This window comes from Mizuhopecten yessoensis, unplaced genomic scaffold (genome assembly GCF_002113885.1).
Source record: "Mizuhopecten yessoensis strain PY_sf001 unplaced genomic scaffold, ASM211388v2 scaffold716295, whole genome shotgun sequence".
Lineage (NCBI taxonomy): Eukaryota > Metazoa > Mollusca > Bivalvia > Pectinida > Pectinidae > Mizuhopecten > Mizuhopecten yessoensis.
Window position 1 is genome coordinate 198,344 of NW_018480045.1, and position 18,543 is coordinate 216,886.

Sequence of the window (18,543 nt, forward strand, 5' to 3'; positions counted from 1 at the left end):
TTTTACGGTATGCCGAGCGTCCGTCTGTCCATCCACACTTCGGTTTTCGTAGGAAAGCTTGCTTAGATTTCGTTAGATTTTGATGAAACTTGGTAAAATATACATCGACTCAGGTTAGGACTTTTATGAAACCTGGTAAACATGTACAATATACAAAGACAGATACCGCGCTTAAATGAGGACGTATGTAGTATATAGAATACAGAACATGATATACAATGTGCAGCAGCACCGATGCTTATGTAATGTTACTGATTAATACTTGTATCGAATCTACAAAGTACCATTTTTGTTTTCAGGGTCGAACACGAAGTATTTCCTTAACGATGAAGATGAACAATACCTACCAGGACAGGAATGATCTTCAAACGCGACACGCGACTAGATATCACAGATAATAGATTTCGGGCTTTTGAACATTATATGATTGATTGTTTAAATATTCTGTCTGCTTATTACATATGAAGTAACTAAAGAAGTTGTATCCCTTCGAGACGATGTCGTGGAGGAAATATAGCATTCCATTGATTTTTATCAAACTTCAAATATTGGTCATGCACGAGATTATCTAGAACCTGTTTGTGTTTAAAGATACTAATGTCAAGATAACATTCGTCGTTACTATTTATAGATTTTTGTATACTCTCATTCAGGATCCACTCTCTTAAAAAACGTTGTGCTGACTGTAAGACTGCAGCAAAGTCAGACCAGGATTCAACATGGTCAACAGTTGTTGTTTTCGAAACGCAAATACATAAGGGGAGGTTTTTGTATGTACAAAACCGTGAAGTGGCGTTCTTTAGTGTTTGCCGGCAATGTGACAAGAACCCTTAAGGAAGTGTAGGTTGAGAGACAGTTACAAGCTGAAGTGCTTAAAACTTCCTGTCGTCATACAAGTACTGTAATTATTGTTTCCTTTACTTCGTCTATATATATATATATATACATTTCAAAATTTAACAAGTAGTTTGTTTTCATTTTTCATGAGAGATCTGTTCCTGATGTAACGTGCATGCTTACGGAGGTTTTCTAGATTTCCAAGGTAAACGCTAGTACATTATGAGAACCTTTAACATAACAACCGCACACATGAAGTGTTCAGTGATTGACATTAGAATTGATTTCAATTTTTTTTCAACCGTAACACAAAGTAACCACTGGTACGAAAAACACAAAACGCAATTACCATTGTTATTACATAGAAATACACCGGCAGTTCAATTCCTAATCCATCTAGTACATCACGTGAGGTTAGAGTTAGGTTCCCATTATCAATGCATTGCGGGTAAATGTCAACACTGGTTTGGTTACACCTACAATTTAAACAAATAAATAAACAAAAATTGCAAGTTTAGTTCTATTTTGGGCAAATTTCAAATGAATCACTTTTCATTTTCATTACCAACAAAACTCTGGATTATAATAACATGTACTTTTCATCTCCAAAAATCTGGAGAACATTTTGCAAAAGGAGATTGATAAGTAACGAGATTGATAAGTAACAGATAAAACAAAGCTATAGAAGTGAGATAACAGTCTACCCTTTTACTTAGATCTCAATTAAAATACATTTACATACAATAACTGATTTCACTCGGTGGAATCTAATATCGAATAAACAAATATTTCATGCTTCAAAGCGATTGGTGTTAACACTTTTCAACCCTGAAAATATTAAATCCACATCAGACCGTTTGAGATTTTCAATGATGAAATAAAATTATAGAAAACGCTGTTGTTACTTCTGATGATAAAAAGAATACGGAATGTGTGATAAACACTTATTTCATATTATTAATATTCGAAGGAAGACAGTTGACAGTTTTCAAAGCAGAAATACAACATACTGGCTTAACCTACCACACAGGGTGCATGTCCGCCATTAGGTACGTCAGTGTAGCGGCCGAGGGGTAGTGGGAAAAGGCCAGATATTTTCCCCACCATAACCACTCCGGGGGATTAACAGAATATACTCCCCCTGAAAAAAAAAATGCTTCAATTTCCATACTTATCAATCTTTTAGTTTCCGATACATCTCTCAATTTCTAATGTTGAGTTTAATTTTTAATTTTCTTATCCTTTATGTTATTGTGAAGCATGAACTCATTTTTGAGCGTCATTTTAAGCAACAGAAATGTAGTTTGAGGGATTTTCTGCGAACAAACCGAAAACAGTTCTAAGCTCTGGGAATGAAATTTCTTCATCCTAGAAAGGTAATCATTGTGTCTTTTTATTCTTAAACTGGTGAAAATAAACATGTGCGGGATGATTTTCCATCTATTATATAACTATCTGCAAATCATAGTCTATATTATTAGTAGATATTGAACAAGGGACTTAAATTTTGGATTTTTTTTTTGTAATAGTGCGGTAAGGTAGTATAATATTTAAACAGTTCCCATCTAAAACTGATTTTATATTTTGCTACCTATTGGAATAATTTTCATGCAGTGCGCATACTAGTGAACGAGTCAGAATAATATTGACAGTAAGTCGACGCAGACTAATTCAGAACAATTCTACAAATAAAAGCACACTTTTGATAAATACCTAAGGAAAGACCCGCATCCAGAAACAAATGTACGATCACCATATTAAACCGGATGTCAGAACTGAATAATCCAATGACAAGGGCAACACTCTGTAACAAAAATGTCATATCGAAATCAAAACGACAGACACTCTATATCAATGAAACATGATCAGGATACTTCTAACCTAGTGATTAAAAGTAGTATTGATATACTTTGAAACAATACTTATATCAATATTTAGTTAATATAAGACGTCGAAGTCATACAACAGGTTTTATTTAACATCAGCTGCAGAAATATAAATAATGCAACAAGTCCATATGAGTGTTTTGTTTTACCGTTGGATGCATATGTTTATTTGCTGATGTTTTATGACTACCTGCATCAGTAGGTTGTAAAGTATCGCGATACTGAGATAAACGACGTAACCATCCACCCCACCCAGGCCAGCAACCCAGTAAATAATGGTAACCATCACGACTGGGTTGATCAACAACACTGGTATCTCACTGATCATCTTAGACAGGTAGTAGGCCGACAGTCTGTAGATATCCGCGGTCCTTTCCTTATACACCACGCCTCTCTCAGCATCCACTTCAACACACAGAAAATGATAAGTTTTAGTATAAAAGGGATGCAACTCTTCAATAAATACTGTTAGGATTTTATTTATACATACCATTGAATGTCCATATTGCAGTATTATAAAGATTAAACTGTGTACCCCTACCTACAACTGCTATTACTGATTTAGTGGTTATGTGATATGCATTTCTGACTTGAAGCCTTTACAAAATTGCTGTTATGTTCATCTTGTTTCATATCGGCTTCTTTGATGGCGTATTTTTTAAAATTAAAACTTATTAAAACTGCAATTCAAATGCCATAACTTTTGTATTCTCGTGTCAAGTTACTACTACTAAATGTCCGATTTAATCGTGAATTCAATGAAATTACTTGTTCAGGTACAACCACTAGTCTCGAGGGCACTACATGCCAAGTCGTATCAGCTGCGGAAATCCTCATTTCAACACAACACTTTTTGTATAATTTTAAATGCTTCTTGCTTAACATTTACATACATTTTCTGCAATAAAACTACCATGTCACATTTATCCAGGCTTTTGAATATCGATTCGCGTGCAACAGAAAACAAGATGTTACTATCCTTACTACATGTATCAAGAAATAGAAAGAACACGATCGGAAAATCCAAATCTTCCCCTTTAATATTAAGTCGCCACTGTTTGTCACGTTGGAAGCAATGGTCGGTTGTTGAAAAAGAAAATGGTGTGTCCTTGATACTAGTTCGTTAGGATATATAAGGTTGACGTGGTCAATATTTGTTTCATCCGTAAAAGTTCTACGTCGTCAATATACCTGAAAATTAATCTGAAGGACCCTAATATTATGTATCAAACAATTTCACCAGGAAATTACTAAGAGTTTTGCCAATATTCTGCTACCAAATTCAAAATGTTCATCAATCTATCAATTTCATCCTGAGTAAATTTCCTCTTGGCCCTCTTCATATTTCACAAAATTTACTCGAAAATAATGACCAACCGTATATTGATACGAAGACGCTCCTTCATTTTGAATTGACATGATTAAATTGTACATATACTACCGAAGCCATTTCATTAGTATAACGGTTACCACAATTTAAATGTTAGCTACTCGTATACTTACAGCCTCTAACTGTTGCTAAGGAGATCTCATATCCCATGAAAACAAATGTGAAGAAAACCTATGAAAGATAAACAAAAACTGTAAACAACATGTTTTTTTGTATCAAAATGAATATATATAAAGTTTGAGCGGAGTACTATGGTTCATGGTATAACATGGCTGTTGGAATCGGTATGAAATCTATTTTTGTAAAGAGAAGCAGTCTTCTAAATCATATGTGTATTGCTTTGCTTTAATGTGCATATCATTAATGAACATACATTGACGCTTTAGAAACTCCTCATTTCAAATTTAAACCCAGCTAAAGGATTACGTCACGTAACGTATCAGCCACAGTCATGTGAAGCAGTTTGTAAAGCGTCATCTTATCAAGCACAGCTTGAAGTCATAATAAAACTAAAAATTATTTTTATAATATGTTTTGTTAAATAGTTATTTTCGTTATTGCAAAGGGATGGGTCGCTGAGGGTGTTAGTTTGGGCCTGCAATGTTATGTGAACAAACCACAAACGAAAAGTGAACATACTCTGTGTTAACAACTTTTAGGATCATAACTCCTATACCGCAGAAATTCATATAATGATTACAGTAATATACTAATTGAAAACAAGGTACATATTGTAATAGCAATGTTATGATTTGAGGTAAACAGTACGTAATTTGCTTGAATTTGATAATTGATATATGCTATTATGATACAATGGTTGTTTAATGATATATCAGAACACACGAAACCAATTTAATCTTTTATGCGCATATTAACATCCGTGTGTTCACGAAACGAATTTTATATTAGCTATTGGAAAAAAAACCGTCCCCGTGTAACACCTTTAATAATAACCCGTTCCTCCAGCCAAAAGTTGGTTAAGCCTTTTTACGATTCTTACATCTCACCATTTTAAAAACCAGACAGATTGAAGCTTTAACTACTTTATTTCGTGTTAAATGTTTTACGATTGACATGAGGAGCAAGAAAAAGATCTGAAACCCAACCGTATAAAGGTGCAAGTGTGTTTTATGGTATCATGACAGCATGCATGTAAACTGTGATCACTGTCGTTGTTATTTGGAGAACATCCAGTATTACATTCGCTATTAATTAGAATTCCAAACTGATTGATGCAACTAAGAAATTAAAGAAACAGTCAAATGTAACAGTTACACATATTGAAACCAGAAAAAGGAGTGTGTACTGCAGAAAAACAACAGAAAAGGGGTGGGTACGGCAGAAAAACAACAGAAAAAGGAGTGGGTACTGCAGAAAAACAACAGGAAAAGGGGTGGGTACTGCAGAAAAACAACAGAAAAAGGAGGGGGAACTGCAGAAAAACAACAGAAAAGGGAGTGGGTACTGCAGAAAAACAACAGAAAAAGGGGTGGGTACTGCAGAAAAACAACAGAAAAAGGAGTGGGAACTGCAGAAAAACAACAGAAAAAGGAGGGGGAACTGCAGAAAAACAACAGAAAAGGGAGTGGGTACTGCAGAAAAACAACAGAAAAAGGGGGGGGTACTGCAGAAAAACAACAGAAAAAGGAGTGGGTACGGCAGAATAACAACAGAAAAAGGAGTGGGTACGGCAGAAAAACAACAGAAAAAGGAGTGGGTACGGCAGAAAAACAACAGAAAAAGGAGTGGGAACTGCAGAAAAACAAAAGAAAAGGGAGTTGGTACTGCAGAAAAACAACAGAAAAGGGAGTGGGTACTGCAGAAAAACAACAGAAAAAGGGGGGGGTACTGCAGAAAAACAACAGAAAAAGGAGTGGGTACGGCAGAATAACAACAGAAAAAGGAGTGGGTACGGCAGAAAAACAACAGAAAAAGGGGTGGGGACTGCAGAAAAACAACAGAAAAAGGAGTGGGAACTGCAGAAAAACAAAAGAAAAGGGAGTTGGTACTGCAGAAAAACAACAGAAAAAGGAGTGGGTACTGCAGAAAAAACAACAGAAAAAGGAGTGGGTACTGCAGAAAAACAACAGGAAAAGGGGTGGGTACTGCAGAAAAACAACAGAAAAAGGAGGGGGAACTGCAGAAAAACAACAGAAAAGGGAGTTGGTACTGCAGAAAAAACAACAGAAAAAGGAGTGGGTACTGCAGAAAAAACAACAGAAAAAGGAGTGGGTACTGCAGAAAAACAACAGAAAATGGGGTGGGTACTGCAGAAAAACAACAGAAAAAGGAGGGGGAACTGCAGAAAAACAACAGAAAAGGGAGTTGGTACTGCAGAAAAACAACAGAAAAGGGAGTGGGTACTGCAGAAAAACAACAGAAAAAGGAGGGGGAACTGCAGAAAAACAACAGAAAAGGGAGTTGGTACTGCAGAAAAACAACAGAAAAAGGAGTGGGTACTGCAGAAAAACAACAGAAAAAGGAGTGGGTACGGCAGAAAAACAAAACAAAAAAGGGGCACGGATTCACAGACAGTATCCACGGAAAATTCCTTAATAATTTTTATCATGCAATACATACCAAACCGAATTTGTCTCGAGCAGACGTTTCTATGTTCCCAATGCGGAAGAAAATAAGTGACACGGTGACAGCCAAAACAGCTGGAACAGCAACATCAAGCAAGGTAATGTTCCCTTTCGCTTGTTTGAAAGATCTCCAGTTTAGAACTGCTAGCTGAGTCCAGAATGACGAGGGCCATCGATGAGTTGTCTCCTCTTCATCAGCGACAATCTCCACAACAGCAGATCCAGACATGCCTGTATCTGTTACATCATTCAGGTTATACATGTATATGTTTTCTCAGCAAAATACCAAACAAAATTCCTGTTTCATTAAAGATTACTACGAAACGACCTTTAACGAGTTTAATAAATATCACCTAAAAATAATAGCTTTTGATGATAATTTTAACACAAATGTACTCTGGGTGTTGCTACTTACTATCATTACTATGAGTGTCCACGCCTTGAAGCTTTCGACATTGGGAAGGTCGACGACTGGTGTTGTATCTGTAGAGATCAACAAAAACTACATCACACACAGTTAAGTCTTTATGATAACTTCAATGTTATACGCAGTTTTCCATGTGGATAGAGTAATTGATTTGATCACTTACATGATGTACTTACCTTTTTTCTAAGCCTCCTTGTTTTATGATATTGATTGTGTCACCGTGTGACGTCACAGCATCCACTGCAATTAGAAATTATCTAAAGTAAACTACGTGTAGTTGAAAGAAAGAGACATCTTTCACGGCACAAGTTGGGAAATGTCTTGATTACTAAAGTATTGGTATCGGCCATCGAACAAAAAGATTTTGTTTTTAATTTTTTACCAAAAAAATTTATTAATTTTTAATTTTAAATTTTAATATCTTCGTTGTGAATATTGTCATTTTTTGTCAAACTATTGCATGTGAACAATAATTCGTCGAAAATTTCTGTTCGGACATTTTATAAATGTTTGATAGTTAGCATAAGTACAAATACAAATAAAACGTTTACTCAACTCAGTTTCATGATCATTGCTGTTTTGAAATATGAATGTGAACTCGTTGACATTTTTATAGCCAATTCTGCTCTATTGAAAGTAACTTATTAAGAAATACTAGACACCAGGTTCATAACATATTTCTAACACCAGAAAATCCCAAGGTGGTACCGTAAGAATAACGGGATCCATCGGACACGGTTACTTGACCGGAGTCACATAGCATGCTTAATGGCTGATATAACGCGGGGTCTCGAACAAAAATACACGGGCGATGCCCTGCACGTTTGAGCGGGAAATTTGAAACGTCCAACAGTATCTCGACCAGAACACTATTTATTTAATTAACCTATATGTATTTATTTATTATTTCTTTTATCATCTTATATAAACTACAGGTTTAATTTTATACAACTTAAAAATAATAACAATAGTATAACATCACTACCAGCATATTTAACAAGGTGAGTGTGAAAGGGAATGCAAGAATATGTCCAGATAGAGAGTAAGGATGTGATGTTAATGGTATAACATCGAAGAAGAATGAGATATACGAGTTAAGTGTGGATACTTGTTGAAAAATAAATAATATGACTTTAAAAAGGGAAAATTCTGATAATGAAAAATAAAAAAAAGGAAAGAAAAAGAAGTACAATGACGAATGGCTCGGTGGCAAACACCATATAGATCTATACGATAGAGAGCAGGGACAATAATAATAATAAATTAACAACCACATGCATACTAACTACTCACATACTAACAAAAATATATATTTAAGAATTGTAATGCCTTATTATAATAATTGTAATAATTAGACAACCAAAGTGAAGAGCCAACTCTGAGTAAAAAAAAAAAAAAAAATATTGCAATGAAACAATTAATTAATAAAATTTCTCCACATACACAGTATATCGGCTGGGGTGTATTCGTCCTCAAATGGTATTTCTAAAATTGTCAAATAGTCAAGCGCAGAACTCGCAGAGCCTAAGTAAACAACCTGTTCAGAAACGATAAAACAAGGTTTATGACAATTTACTTTAAGTGTACATACAAATTGTAATTTACAGACGTTTGTTTGTTTTTACGTATTGAAATCAATTAATTCAGGAATTTTACATCAATATCATAATTGATTAACTTTTCATTATGGAAAGTTCTTACAAAAAGAAATGCTCGCTACTTAATTGTTTTTATTGCTTAAAATCTTAACAAATAGCATAATGGTATTAAATAACAACAACGGAACAAAAACAATGTTTAAAACATTACCATTATTACATGTAGTTCAACCTAAACATTACTGTATATACCTGTCCTTCCACTAGGAGCAGTAAGGTGGAGAACATATGAAAGACTTGGCTGGAGGGCTGGTGTATCGTGGTCACTATCGTCTTGTCATACTCTGTGGCGTAGTTCTTCAGCTGTATCATCAGTTTGTGTGCAGTGCTGGAGTCTAAACCGGAAGTCGGTTCCTGTTAAAATATTTGAATCATCTACTACAGAGTGTATAACGCCTTAATAACGGAATATGATTACAATAATTGGTGAGAGCGCACAATTGTGTCATGAATACTAGTTGTAATAACTGTGTCACCGTCCATCTTCACTGCTGTCTGTTAATAAGCAAATAAAAATAAAGGTGCGCATGGCATCAATATGCAAATATTAAGATATAACAAACATAGCAAAAACATATGTTTATTTTCTTTATTTATATCTATAGCCATATTTCATAGATACGACCACAAGCATTTTCCCTATGGTGAAATAGTATTTTTCGTAGTTCCCAAAGTTTACCGTAGCTTTGGTGGATAAAATTGTCTTTTTTTTAGTGATGGCATAGTTATAATATACACACTTTAGTCGTTATTAATTTGAAAGTAACCAATATTCCTTTAATGTTTGAAATTCATACAATAAACAAGTTTTATGTGCATCCCCTTCTGTTTCAACAGTAGTTTGGATTATTTTGGTTTTTCCATATTTTGGCTTCTAGAGGGAAAACACAGCCTTATTTAATACCACATTTCATAGGTGCAATAACCTGCGAGTATCTTACATTTATCCTTTATCACGATGTAAAGTTTCCTATATGTTTACCTTCCTTTGAAATATTACCCAAACAAGACCCTTTTTATCATGTGTATAATCTATTTTGTGTTAACTCACGTCTACCAGGAGTATATCTGGGTCTCGGAGAAGTTCACACGCGATGCTAGCCCTCTTCTTCTCTCCGCCTGATAAACCACGAGTGAAAATGTCTCCAATAACTGAAATTGAAAAAACCCATACATCACATAAATATAAGAGGAAAAATAGGTCTAGTTAGATGGAAGCCAGTACCTATTCATATAACTGGGCTTACACATCACCTACGCCAAAAAAAAAAACCCAGAAAAGAACAGCGATCACAGATAACGTGTATCTGATAAAACATGTATTAACATCAGCGGATATACGTGAAAAATTATCGCGAAAAAAATACTAGAAGAAAACTAAATATTCGTCATACATGCATATATAATATCTACAAAGTGCCAGGAGAGTAAACATGTCCATATTATCAATGTCAATAATTTAATGATGACGTCATTTATGAACGACGTTTTCATTTAATAGAAGATGGTTATAAGCATACCCTGCGGGTGGCAAGGGAAAAGGGTCAATGTACCGGGCAATTTTGCAGAATTTTAATTCCAAACAATCATCTTCTTTATTTTAATTATTGCAAAAACCGTACAACGAACATGTTTGATAAAACAAACCATTATCTATCTCTATGGTTTTTAACAACAAAACCTCCAACTTTTTTCGGCATCAGTTCCGCGCTATCACAAGGAGACAAACACGAATTCGAACATATCGCAGCCTCCCAAAACACACACGCATACACTACACGCAAGCATCTTACACACAGGGGAGTCCGATCTTAAATATTTAACACCATAGCTGTTTATAGGACAATAAACAATACTAAACCAAACCAAACCTCCCACTTTTCGACGTACAGTAACCAGTAAACCATCTTGCTAGCTATTCTAGATTTAGTCTAACACATATAGAAAAGATATACCTACATCTTATCTAACAATACACATTGACTCACATTCTATAACTGCAAAGCGGTACAAAATATATTGGTAAAGAGGACGGTTTTAAAGGAGTATGATGATGATTTTCGTTCCCTTGATCATAAGGATGTTTTGATGTGAAGGTCGAAGGTCACGGTCATGAGAATATGTTAAGGTTATGATTAAGGTCGACGGGTCAAAGTTCAGGTTCAAGATCAAGATCAATGTCGTGCTCGAAGTCAGACAATCTCAGACAAGTCAAAATACGTTTAGCAAAGCTGAGACAAGTCCAAACATCTTGATGTAGAGGGTTTATTTTGTAGCAAACAACGAGTTTGTGAATATTCTTGAGTATACATTTTTGCAATTTGATTGATGTAACTCGTAAACGTTATTTTCTAAGGATGTTGTTTTTGACTTGATGCTACAGCTTTCTATTTAGTTTAGGTTATCGGGTGAATAGAAAAGTCGCCGATTATTCAATTTACCCGAGTTCCATTGTAGTTATCACCCGATAACTTAACTATAAATAGAAAGTTAATTCTTATATGTATGGTATTTTTCTTTAATATCAAATAAAACGCGTTCTTTTAACCGGAATATATCCCGCGGGAGGATTCAAGCCCCATGTGTGATACGGTTAATGCTTCGCGCCACACTTTGAAGGCCACCGTGACATGATACGACCAAATTAGGACTTATACGAACGAAATCGGCTGCATATCTTCAGAATAAACATCACATTAGTTTGTATGTTCGCTCTTAAACATGTAGTCATAACTCATTATTGATAATTCTTACTTCAAAGTTGCTCTATGCGGCTATTCTTAGCACAACTTGCAAAGTTACGTAACCCGATGCACTCGTACAATATTTCACTCGGACTCGTTAATACCATTTTATCTCAACAGTTATATTTAATACCCAAAGATGTCCCGTTTAATTCCGGAACGCTGTAATATGGCACTAACGGCTCGCAGTTTTGGAACTCTCTCGTGTTTTTGTAGACTCCACGGCAACGGTAACTAGGCATAGTGTCTACAAAATCGCAAACACACGAAGTAATTTTATAATTTTGATTTTACCTTCAATCATTACAAAATCCAGTTGGTATGCTGTGATCTAACTGTCAATATTTAGGCAGGCATATGACATGTAGATCATGTAAATTTATCGAACCCGTCCCGCTGTGATTACCATACCAGCCTTATCGAGTGCAGTTGAAAATATTACGGCAAAATTGCCGTTTATCCATTATCCAACGTTATTGTCAAAATTGAATGTACACCATGTCATCAAAGTAAACGTATGTAAATGAACACAAAAACGTAGAAAACACAAAATCCAGCAGTCCTGTCAGTCGGTGCTGTACAGAAATTATCATAGACTCGGGCGCTGTATACAACGTGACGTCATAGGAATGTATAAATTTCAACAATGTATGTACATATTTCAACAATGTATATTTTGAGTTGTACAAAACTGGAAACCCCCGGATTGTTGACATACACATATGTACACGGTGTATGTATTATTACGCACACGAGAATGAGTATTGATTATATCATAGGAACCACAGGGCCACGTTACAATCACACATATGCTATACTGATATGGGTCACAACACACATAAACATACACAAGGGAAGAAGCTTCGTCAGAGCACTACCGGTACCGCCAAATTTCGAATGAAGATTTTCAACACTGACTTTTGTTATTTTTTCCATGGATCTGCGGCGATAGCTTCGGTTTGAATTGTAATTAAGTAATCCACCATGATTAATTGTGTAATCATTCGTCTAATACATCCAATCATGCACTTTTTCGGGAAATTTGCAGTTTTACCGCCATGATTAACTTGAACCTGACCCGGAAATGACGAGGGCTTTTCGACATGTCTTTATACCCTACTGCCAAATACTACGGAAAATCCCAAGGCCCCCCGAGTAGAGTAGAGTCCCGCAGCATATATGTTTTGGCGCAACGTTAAAACATCATGTCCGGCATCGTGTCCTGGTATGTGTTTCACATTTACATAGTCCAATATTTTTGATACAGTAACTCTTAAGCGTAAAATGTGAAATGTGAAATACATACCAGGACACGATGCAGGGGGTCTGCTTCGACAACTGCTGCCATTTAGTTCGTGTATTAACAAATGTATGGCAAAGCAAGACGCACGCAGCTTATGTATACCTTTTTCAACCCCGTTAAAGAACGCTTCAGTACCCGGATCACCTAAATCATCAGACCCAGGCATATCGCTACATACACATTAATATTCAACACGTTGGTTATAAAAATTAAATCAATCGACTTACATATAATTTTGAACGACTTCAAGATTGTTTTAGGTCATTCTGTTAATTGTAATTCAGATATTTACTGATAACGTCACAACATGCAACACTCAAGGAACTCACAGGGAAATATGCTATTTCTTTGCATGATTTGAATGTCGATGCTTTTGACTATGCTACTTTGAGTATGTGATTTTGTTGTTCCCAAGTTGTCGATGTAAAGACGTGACAGTACTAGGAATTGACTTTGATTTACATGGCAGATGTTGTCGATGCAGAAAAAGACGCTTACGTTTCCAGAACAACTGGTCACATTCTCCTAGTTCTTTCCAAGGCCCTCCTTGTCAATCTTTCCATTATTCAAAGTCTGTTCTAGCAACGTTTTATCGGTTTTAAGTTTTAATTATGGTTTCTCTGAACGGTCAGTTTTTAGCTGTCTTATTTAGATTCCCACCTGTATGTAGACACTTTTGAAGTCCTAGTGATCGCACGGTACTGTGAATTCGCTCTAACTTCTTTTTTGTTGAAATGGCGTCTGATATACTTAAAACGGCTGTAAACTAAAAAAAAAAACCTGATTCATTTTCAAATACAGACAAAGGGTTTGACTTTTAATTGGAACTTATCTTCCAGACTCATCTGAAGTATCTAAAGTATATCGGACATAAACATACACATGCTCTTGCCTTTAATGAGGTTTTCATTAAAGTTTTAAAGAAGACAAGCTACATTGTTAATAAAAAAACTTACGTATAGAGTCTCCCATAGCGTTAGATTGGACAAAAACACGTCATCCTGATGAACGTAACCAAGACGACGACGCTGTGATTTCCCAAACGAATATCCATTCAGAGTTATCTCCCCTGAGGTGACGTAAATCCTTCCGGCTAAAGCATCTAGCAATGTTGTTTTCCCAGAACCTTTGATAGAAATAATAAATAATCGAAGTGCCGAGAGCACTCAGGGATGCTGTGTATGAAGGATTCAAATAATGGAATTAAGGTAGTGGTATATCAGTACAGAATGGCAGTAAATAATAAAGAACATGTTGTTGAGTAAGGGTCATAAAAGCCCATCCCTTAATCATAATTTTTAATAAAAATATATATAACAAGCAGAGTATTGCTAAAACAGTATAGGTCCCTTACTGGCTACCATTAGCGGTATAAAAATAAGTAACGTAAATATCTGTTATATAGATAATATAAATAAAATAAGTAGGATATTATTATTACAATTTGTTGATATCATGATTAATTATACAAAAACTTAAAATGAGATTGTATTATTTCCAGTGTGTAATCACGGACTTATGCAAGTCCCCAGTGTATCTCTCTCCTTCTCTCGATATTGTAACGACGGTTAATGTCTGGTTAATGTGAATAATTTGTATGTATTATACTAATCGGGCCATTATCTAGAGACTGTATTGGGAAGCTATTTACAAACTAGTTAGGCACAGCTGCTGTCGCATTCGGAAGCAATCGACCTTGTAGATTCCTGTAATATATGTGATGACCATTTTCTAAATATGTCTGACCATCGTCCGATACAGCTTCCATTTCGAATGAACTGTCATAAACGTGATTATCCATTGCTAGATTCGGCTATTAACTGGAAAAAAGTAACGGAAGAACACATAAACACATATAAACAACGATGAGATATGATATTGGAACAAATACAAGTTCCGGCTGATATCTCTGAGATTGCTAAAATAATGAATGTTGCTGCAAAGTTATCGTTTCCTACAAAACGGTACAGATATTATTTGAAACCGTATTGGAACTATAATAATGTGAAATCTCTACATACTAATATGAGATATATGCGGTCTTTATGGATCGATGAAGGTCGTCCACGTGGTGAAGGTCATGAGACCTACACAAACTATAAAACCGCGAAGAGATCATTTCGCAATGAATTAAAACTCGCTCGTGAACAGTACGAAAGGGAACAGTTCGAACAACTTGAAAAAAAATGGCAGAACTCGACACCGGAACATTTTATAAAGCTATACGTACAAAGAGGAATGTAAGTAAAAACGCTTCCTCGTATGAATTACTGGTTAATGGAAAGATTACTCGTGATTCTGATATTTTGAGAGAAGCGTGGTATGAACATTTTCGTAATTTATCAAGTCCTCTCAATGAACCACACTTTGATGACGAGTTCAAGAAACGCATTGAACGCATGGTCGACCGTATGTACGTTAATAGTTTTAACAATAATGACGGTATTTGTGACGTCCCCATTACAGTTTTGGAAGTCAAACAGGCTATTAGAGATATGAATAGTGGAAAAGCCGGTGGACACGACGGGATAGTTCTAGAACATATAAGATATGTTAGTTGTAATTTGCTTAACTCAATTGTTGCATGTTTTAATGACATAACAGAAAGGGAGTCATACCCTGAACATTTCAAATTTGGTATAGTAATTACTCTTTTTAAAGGTGGTAAGCGAGATCGATTGCTAATGGATAATTACAGGGACATAACTCTTACACCGATCCTGCAAAAGTTACTGGAAAAGGTTTTATTCTCTAGAATCTTAAAGCAGTGTAATGTCATACAGTTTCCCCATAAGCTTCAACAAGGTTTCAGGGACCACTGTGGAAGTATCACGGCAGCATTCACCGTAAAGGAATCTATTTCATATTATATAGAAAGAAAATCAAAAGTGTTCGCTGCCTTTCTTGATAATCAAAAAGCATTTAATAGTGTGTGGTTAAACGGTCTTATGTACAAATTATACAATTTAGGTTTCAATGGCAAGTTTTGGAGGCTATTATTTGATTCATTTACTAATGTGACGTCATCGGTGTTTTTTGATGGTAAACGTAGTAATACGTACCCAATAGGTCAGGGGGTAGGTCAAGGTCGAGTGTTATCCGCATGGTGTTTTCTGGTAATGATCAATGATCTTGCTGTTGAGCTAGACAATCGGAATTTCGGGTTAAAAGTTAAAGATATACACATACCCTGTGTATTGTTAGCAGATGATACGTTACTTTTATCCGCGTCGCTTTCTCTTCTTCAAAAACAGTTGGACATTGTATATTATTATTCTGCTATGTGGCGCTTTAAGTATAACTCTGTTAAAAGTTCTTTTATGATATTCGATCGCTCACGTCGATCGAAATCAGAGCAACGTAGTAAAATATCTTGTTCTCTTGGAGAAGTGGCTATTCCACGTACTACACAGAAAACTTATGCTGGGATATTCTTTACATGTAACCTAAAATCAGACAGTGGTATTACCGAGTCCTGTGTGAAAGGAAGGAAAAGTTTAAACTCTCTTATTGGTATAGGCATTCACGCTAATGGACTTAATGCTGTAACTAGTTTTAATATAGTAAAATCTGTTGTTTATCCATGTATGCTATATGGAAGCGAACTTTGGAACGTTTATACCAATAAATCTGTTGAAGAATTAGAACTCGCTCATAGATATGTCTGTAGGCGTTGTATTGGACTACCGAACACGTCATCAACTGCTGTAACTTCACAATGTTTAGGAGTTTTTAACATCTGGAGTGAGGTAGAAATTAAAAAACTGCTATTTTGGAATAAGTTGTGTTTAGGAAATGTAAAGTTTGTATGGAAGTCCTTGTTTATTATTAGATTATGTCAGTTCATGTTTGGCGAACTGTCCGCTGTACAAATAGGATTTATTCCAGATGTGTTCAACATCATGAAAAAGTTTAATATAGAATCATTTTTAATTGACTTTTTAACCAACATATTTGTACCTCCAAAATTATGCTGGAAACGCTTTATTAAAAGATTTATTACAGATTTCTATCATATACAGTGGAGAGATGCACTATCTACAAAAGCGGAATTGCGTCGTTATTCTGCCATACGCAGTTATCAGGGAATCAACCCCATATTAGAACTGAGTACCAAGCAAAAATCGCATAAATGCATGTGGCAGTTAATAGAGCTAATGAAATATTCATTTATATTTGAACGCGATATTGTATTATGTAAACTTTGTGGTAAATCTACTGCTGATATTGTTTTTCATTTTCTGCTTGAGTGTCCGAAATTGTTTGAAACGCGTGACTTAATGATGGATGGTGTGGTGAATGCTTTAGAAGTTCCCTCCTATATTTCATTTACAAATATAGAGGATGAAAACCAATGCAGTTTCTTATTAGGAGATCGTGTGAATATGCTACTAGAAGACTACGAGTGGGAAAATATGATGATCAATATGTCAATTAATCTAGAAAGAATGGTGTGTGAGATTGACACGTTATTGTAACTATCTTCCTTTTTCTATTGATGAACGCTATCTTTATGTAATTTGAAATGTTAACATATATGTATGTATTGATTGACTTTAATCTCTTGTAAAAGAGGAAATAAAGAATGTCTCTCTGTCTGTCTGTCTGACTAGGAGACTTTCCATTGAGACAAAGAAAACACGCAGCCTACTTTATCAACAAGTCGCGAGCATGAAACTACGCAATGATGAACAAGGGGAGAAAACTCTTACACACACACACACACACTTTAGAGTATTGGAATACGAGGCGTAGTAATTTGAACCAAATATAGTTCGGAACTTTCACTGATTAAAAACGCCACTGTTAAAGATCTTTTTTTGTCTTATACAGATATATTTTTTTACCATATTATAGCATTGATCATATCATGAAATAATGAACACATTATTTAAAGATCTTTCGCGTAAGGAGATAAAGTGTTGTGTTTTTTTTGTGAAGAAATTATTCTGTCCAAAAAGCATAGTAATCTGAGATTGATGTAGTTTATGATGCTCACTGATAAGAACTCGCTTTTTCGTAAAATTTTAACATTTGTTCTTTGATTTATTGATCGTTTTCATATGTATTTCATCCTTTTATAGCATTAATCATACCATGAAATAATCAACACAGCATTTAAAGATCTTCCGCGGAAGAAGAATGTCTGTTGTTTGGTTTGGATTTGCCCAGGCTTGGCAAGGACCGCAATGAATGCTGTACACAGCATCCAAAAATAACTAGTTTTTTGATCATAGTAATACACTTTGTGATTAACAAGCAGCTAAACAAACAGATTTTATTCCAAAACTTTCAACATTTAGCATTAGTATGTACAAAGTACACGTTAAGAACTAAAATCTTGACATTACTTTTGAATGAAGTAGACGATGACCACTAAAAGTGATATCGTGGTAACAAATCGTTTACTTACCACTAGGTCCTATGACAGCCAATATATTCCCGCTGGTCGCCACACCTGACACATGCTTCAGTATTTCTTTAGGTTGATTAACACATAAATCAGTGAAGACCAGGGTAGATATTCTAGACTCCGTCATAATCAGTGTGATAGTGTAGCTATATTGATGTTACTGCTGTCCTGACTCCGTTAGCAAGTTAAACGAATACAGCCCGTTCACCTATACAGGCCTCGTTCACCATTTTCCCACCCCTTTCCTTGGCCTCATTCTTCCTTATCAGGACAGGTGTCGTGTTTACCTGTGCGTATCCC

The 18,543-nt window shown here is 35.4% G+C and overlaps 1 protein-coding gene across 1 annotated transcript; it reads right to left on the bottom strand.

Annotated features, from left to right (window-relative positions):
• Positions 1-2,121: 2,121 nt before the first annotated feature.
• LOC110442741 (ABC transporter G family member 14-like) lies at positions 2,122-18,470 on the bottom strand. Its single transcript, XM_021486490.1, has 12 exons — positions 18,244-18,470; positions 13,787-13,956; positions 13,491-13,596; positions 9,835-9,935; positions 8,976-9,137; positions 8,569-8,662; positions 7,302-7,365; positions 7,114-7,181; positions 6,694-6,935; positions 4,227-4,284; positions 2,914-3,128; positions 2,122-2,205 (listed from the first exon to the last, which is right to left on the bottom strand). Exons 1-12 carry the CDS (start codon positions 18,368-18,370, stop codon positions 2,122-2,124), a joined length of 1,491 nt encoding a protein of 496 aa, XP_021342165.1. The 5' UTR covers positions 18,371-18,470.
• Between the last annotated feature and the right edge of the window lie 73 nt (positions 18,471-18,543).

What these genes read in the sequence shown, in the direction of transcription:
- LOC110442741 (XM_021486490.1), bottom strand. Translation starts at nt 18,370, where the DNA reads ATGACGGAGTCTAGAATATCTACCCTGGTCTTCACTGATTTATGTGTT. An exon ending in GGCTGTCATAGGACCTAGTG is followed by an intron (nt 13,957 to 18,243) that starts GTAAGTAAACGA and finishes TTTCTATCAAAG; the next exon opens with GTTCTGGGAAAACAACATTG. An exon ending in CACCCCAGCCGATATACTGT is followed by an intron (nt 7,366 to 8,568) that starts GTATGTGGAGAA and finishes TTCTAATTGCAG; the next exon opens with TGGATGCTGTGACGTCACAC.